The sequence below is a fragment of the Eleutherodactylus coqui genome, chromosome 1 (assembly GCF_035609145.1).
Source record: "Eleutherodactylus coqui strain aEleCoq1 chromosome 1, aEleCoq1.hap1, whole genome shotgun sequence".
Taxonomy (NCBI): Eukaryota; Metazoa; Chordata; class Amphibia; order Anura; family Eleutherodactylidae; genus Eleutherodactylus; species Eleutherodactylus coqui.
This window is the reverse complement of record NC_089837.1, coordinates 297,750,736-297,756,298: the sequence shown is the minus strand read 5'-3', so window position 1 is coordinate 297,756,298 and position 5,563 is coordinate 297,750,736. Positions and strand designations below refer to the sequence as shown.

Below are 5,563 nucleotides of genomic sequence, written 5' to 3'. Positions count from 1 at the left end.
GACGTCAGCGTCACCACTTCCTGCGGTAATATAAAGTGGAAGCAGAAATATCGCGATCTCTTCCAATCTCCCAACATGGCGGTGAGTTGAAGCAGCGAATCCTGCTTTCTCCATCCTGTCTTTGCGGTCTGGCGTGTGCTCACCGTGTGAGGGCGGTGTGGCTGCCATTATTGTGTGTCTGGCTGTTACGGTGGCCGGTCGGCAGCCGCCTTGTTCTAAGGGAGCCTAGATTTCCTACTGCTTCTTCATTAGGTCCAGCCCTTGTTCAGACCTTTAAACATCTGGCGCCGCAGTCAGCTTTCTACCACTGCACCTGTTCAGATCTGCTGCTGTCAAGCCTTCGCAATGGGAAAAGAAAAGATCCACATCAACATTGTGGTCATCGGCCATGTCGACTCTGGGAAATCCACCACCACCGGCCACCTGATTTACAAGTGCGGAGGCATCGATAAGAGAACCATTGAGAAGTTTGAGAAAGAAGCAGCAGAGGTGAGTGTTGTGCAGCGCAGCCATGGTCTGACTAGGGATATGGGGAGGTGGTTGCCCTGGTGGATGGGACATTGTAATGTTGTTGTTGTTGTTACAGATGGGCAAAGGCTCCTTCAAGTATGCCTGGGTGCTGGACAAGCTGAAGGCTGAGCGGGAGCGCGGCATCACCATTGATATTTCCCTATGGAAATTTGAGACTGTTAAGTACTACATCACCATCATTGATGCCCCTGGGCACCGTGACTTCATCAAGAACATGATCACTGGCACCTCACAGGTAAGTGCTGGAGGCAGGGTAATATGTAGGTGACATACCCACCTCCAAGTGTTGCCTGCTGTCTGGAGGTCTCCATGTGTTGTATCTGCCTGTACTGAAGGATCTAAATCTTAGGATACCAAGCAGCTGCATATTTGTTAGTGATCTGGTAGTTTGCACTGGGTTTTTATCCAAGAAGCACAGTGGGGCACACTTACTAAGACCACTATTTTCATTGCCAGTCTTAAAGAGGTTGTCTGCCCGTGACCTGTGCATCTATACACTTCTGTATGGCCATTACACAGCACTTTGTAATACAGTATGAGTGCTTTGTAAATGAGCCATACAGAAGATATATATACTCACCTGAACTGGGGTCTGTATTACTGCTGGAGCAACTATTGGGGGTCACTATTGTATCTGCTGTAACTTGCATTTCAAGCAACAAATCCCTGAAGCAGTGGATCCAGTGCATGCTGGACCTTAGGGCTCATGCCCACGAGCGATGTGGAATACGCCCTGCAGATTTACGCTGCAGGAGTACCGTGATTCAAAACAAAAAAAAGTGCCAGCGAGTAATTGCGTCTTTCCTGCACGGATTTTCGCGGTCTCGCTTTCTTGATATCAGTAGAGCCCACTGTGAAATAGAACATGCCGCAATTTTTTTTCTCCCACTTGCGGAAATCCGCTGTACAAATCTGCATGTGTGCGTTGGCAGGCAGAAAGCGACTTGCTTTAACAGAACCTTGCCACTGCGAATTGATGCGCGGATTTCTGCCGCAGGAAATACAATGCAAATCTTCTGTGGGCATTCACCCTTACTGGTGCCAGGTGGACCCCATAGACTTAGTTCCAGCATGCCATCCATGTTTTTGTAGTAGGCAGGGAGGCTACTCGGGCCATCTTGATACATAAGTCCTCGTTATCTGGAAGACCACTCTCCTGGATGACTTATCTCGCTCTCTCTAGCGGCCAACACTCACTGTCTGGTTATCTGTTACGGCACTCTCTCAATTCTTCCATTGTAGCTTCAAGACTCTAGGCTTATTCTTAGTAGATGGCATATCGCTCCGCTTCCTCCATTATTGGATAGGCCTAGGTGGGGCTTTCTCTCACACTCCTCTCAGACAGATTGTAATCCACAGGTAGACAATCATGCTCACTCCATGGCTGTTAAGTCTTCTCCCCGACTTGCACACCTTGCAAACGCATTATATCTTTCATAGCAATGTGACAACATTGGATAAACACAAGCTGTTACATTTTTCAGACATATCCAGACATTAAACTCCTTATATGCTACAGCTGTGCAATACACATTAATCACTGACAAGGCAGGGACACATTTTATGGAGAGCCAAGATATGTATACTTCGGGCCACTACATATACATGCTACAATGACTTGTATGGTGTCTGACCACTAACTATGTACTATCTTGTTCATAATGTCCACTTTCCTTGTAGGCTGACTGTGCTGTACTTATTGTGGCTGCTGGGGTGGGAGAGTTTGAGGCTGGAATTTCAAAGAATGGACAGACTCGTGAGCATGCCCTTCTTGCCTTTACATTGGGAGTCAGACAGCTCATCATTGGTGTAAATAAGATGGATTCCACAGAGCCTCCATACAGCCAGAAGAGATTTGAAGAAATCACCAAGGAAGTTAGCGCCTACATCAAGAAAATTGGCTACAACCCAGCAACAGTTGGTTTTGTACCAATTTCTGGCTGGCATGGGGACAATATGCTGGAACCTAGCAACAAGGTAAGTACAGTGCTATTTTAACTGCTTTGTAACTAATATTACAGTAGTGGAACTAACCTTTAATTTTCCCTAAAGATAACCCAGCAATAAGGATGTGGCCTCTTTTATATGCAGTTTCTCATCCCCACTTCTTAATGTTACTAGTTAATCTACTGAAAAACCTCTTAACTTGGAGACAGGGTGACCAAAAGCACAATTTGGCATTGTGTAGCTTCTCTGCCAGCATTCACCATGCAGGATAAACCATGTATTTTGATCACACCTTTTGTCTGTGGTGATGCCAAATGTTTGGGGAGAACGGGGGGGTTATTTTTTAACTTCTTACATTAGTCCACATACGAGAGAATGCATGGTATCCCTACTGGTATTCTACTAGGATGGGCCACAGGTCTGTCCTAATCGGCAGAAGTACATGGCAGCCCTGAGGGCCTTCAGAAGGCCCTGGGCTGTCATGATAACCAACCAGCACCTTCATAAACCCTCAAACCCCAATTTGGGGCATTTACTTGCTATCGGCAATAGCACTGATCACAGCTGTTAGCAGGGCCAGATCCTGCTCTAAACTAATTCTGAGGTATGTGTGCTCAAAGCCATCAATGGGTTAAATCTTAACCTTATTCAAACTGTTTGGTCTAGCAATTGGTGTCCTTCAATATATTGCTGAAGTAAGAGCTACTGAGACTAGTCTTCTCCATAGAGGGATGTGACAATGGCTTATGCATAAAGATACAATCTGTATGAACATGGGGCTCTATTTTGTCTTTAGATGCCCTGGTTCAAAGGTTGGAAGATCGACAGAAAAGAAGGGAATGCAACTGGAACCACCCTTCTAGAAGCTCTGGACTCCATTATTCCCCCAGCTCGTCCCCTAAAGAAACCCCTGCGTCTACCTCTGCAGGATGTCTACAAGATTGGCGGTAAGCTGAAAGTGCTGCTACTGATGACTATACTCTTGGTGGTTAGGGTAGTGGTAACATATGGTCCATTGCAGGAATTGGAACGGTCCCAGTAGGAAGAGTTGAAACTGGAGTCATAAGGGCAGGAATGGTGGTAACCTTTGCACCTGGAAATGTAACAACAGAAGTAAAGTCTGTAGAAATGCACCATGAAGCGTTACAAGAAGCTACACCTGGGGACAACGTAGGCTTCAATGTAAAGAATATATCTGTTAAGGACATCAGAAGAGGCAACGTAGCTGGTGATAGCAAGAATGACCCACCAATGGAGGCTGGCAGTTTCACAGCTCAGGTAAATATCCCTATCGGTATTAAATTCACAGGCCCCCTGCACACGGACGGAAATTCTGCAGGAAATCCTGTCGCAGAATTTCCGCCCCTGCCCTCCTGCATAGAATTGCATTACAATCCTATGTAGACGGCTGCGATTTGTCCAGTGAAATGACACGCGGAAACCGTTTAGAGGAAAGCAGGTTTCAACACCAACATAGAAAAGGGTTCTTTACTGTAAGAGCAGTTAGACTGTGGAACTCTCTGCCTGAGGATGTGGTGGTGGCAGGATCCATAGAGGAGTTTAAAAGGGGACTTGATGTCTTTCTGGAGAGGAAGGATATTATAGTTTATAAATCTAAGGTTAATTATTAATCCGGGTATACAGGCAGGTAGAAACTATTAGGGGTTGATCCAGGGAACAGTCTGATTGCCATTAGGGAGTCGGGAAGGAATTTTTCCCCAAAAGGGCTATTTGGCTTCTGCTCTTGGGGATTTTTGCCTTCCTCTGGATCAACAACACAGGAGGATAAACAGGCTGGACAAGATGGACATTGTCTTCATTCGGCCTTACGAACTATGTTACTATGTTATTGTACACTTGCATGTATTGACAGTATTTCTTATACATACAGGTAATCATCCTTAATCACCCAGGACAGATAAATGCTGGCTATTCCCCAGTTCTGGACTGTCACACTGCCCACATAGCTTGTAAGTTTGCAGAGCTGAAGGAAAAGATTGACCGTCGATCAGGCAAGAAACTGGAGGACAACCCCAAAAGCTTGAAATCTGGGGATTCTGCCATTATTGAGATGGTTCCTGGGAAGCCAATGTGTGTGGAAACCTTCTCTGCATACCCTCCCCTCGGTAAGACATGTATACAGACTTACTTTCCAGTATTGAAGGCTCTACCTGTTCATAAATGCATTGGATAGAAAGTAGTGCAAAACTCCTGGAAATGTCTCATCCAACCAAGTAGTGAGTGATTGCTCTTGACTTTTATAATGAACGCTAAAGTTTGCTCACTATCTTGACAAGGAACAATCTACTGGTTCCTCTAGGTTTCCTAAACTCCCTGTCCCCCTGCTGGCCGCTCTGAGCGACCATGCAACAGCACAGGAGCGAGTATTTGCAGGTACGAGTGTCGGACATTTGCCCGGCATTCATCCATCTAAATGGGACTTACCTCAAATGTTTGCCCACTATAACTTGACAAGGTACAATCTACTGGTTCCTCTATGTCTAAATGGGCCTTGCCTCCAAAGTTTGTACCTTGTCAAGTTATAATGGGCAATCTACTGGTTCCTCTAGGCCTCCTATTAATGGATTCTATCAGTGCTTGATGGTACAGATTGATCTAAAACCTAATTAACTGATGCGTCTCTTGCTGCTTTCAGGTCGGTTTGCGGTTCGTGATATGAGACAAACTGTTGCGGTTGGAGTAATTAAAGCTGTGGACAAGAAGTCAGGAAGTGCTGCAAAGATGACCAAATCTGCATTGAAGGCTGCCAAGAAGTGATTATATATATATGTATTTAGAAACTTATATTTTTGTTTTCTTGTTAAAATTGTTTAATAAATCTGCAAAGCTTACTGCATGTGTTGTCTGTAAATTAGTTGTCTGAAGTCATACATACAATCAATGTAAGGCCCAATGTCCATTTGCACGCACGGATTCCACTGCTGAATCCCGGAGCGGAATCCAGCCCGTGCCCGCAGACATGGAGAGGAAAATAGATTTTTCTCACCTGTCCAGATCCAGCTCGGATCTCCATGCCAGCCAAATTTTTATCTTATTTTTTTTTTAATCTCCCGCTCTCACACAG

At 45.2% G+C, this 5,563-nt stretch overlaps 1 protein-coding gene across 1 annotated transcript; it reads left to right on the top strand.

The window, feature by feature from the left end:
* Positions 1 to 256: 256 nt before the first annotated feature.
* On the top strand, positions 257 to 5,256 carry LOC136611859 (elongation factor 1-alpha, oocyte form-like). The gene is made up of 7 exons (XM_066591804.1): positions 257 to 489; positions 587 to 766; positions 2,212 to 2,508; positions 3,275 to 3,425; positions 3,500 to 3,756; positions 4,370 to 4,604; positions 5,135 to 5,256. The coding sequence occupies exons 1-7, from the start codon at positions 346 to 348 to the stop codon at positions 5,254 to 5,256; spliced, it is 1,386 nt and encodes a 461-aa protein (XP_066447901.1). The 5' UTR covers positions 257 to 345.
* The last annotated feature ends 307 nt before the right edge of the window (positions 5,257 to 5,563 follow it).

Bases quoted from the DNA above. Each gene is read 5' to 3' on its own strand.
- LOC136611859 (XM_066591804.1), top strand. From the start codon at position 346: ATGGGAAAAGAAAAGATCCACATCAACATTGTGGTCATCGGCCATGTC. The intron at 2,509-3,274 runs GTAAGTACAGTG...TTTTGTCTTTAG, and splicing joins TGCTGGAACCTAGCAACAAG to ATGCCCTGGTTCAAAGGTTG. The intron at 3,426-3,499 runs GTAAGCTGAAAG...GGTCCATTGCAG, and splicing joins GGATGTCTACAAGATTGGCG to GAATTGGAACGGTCCCAGTA.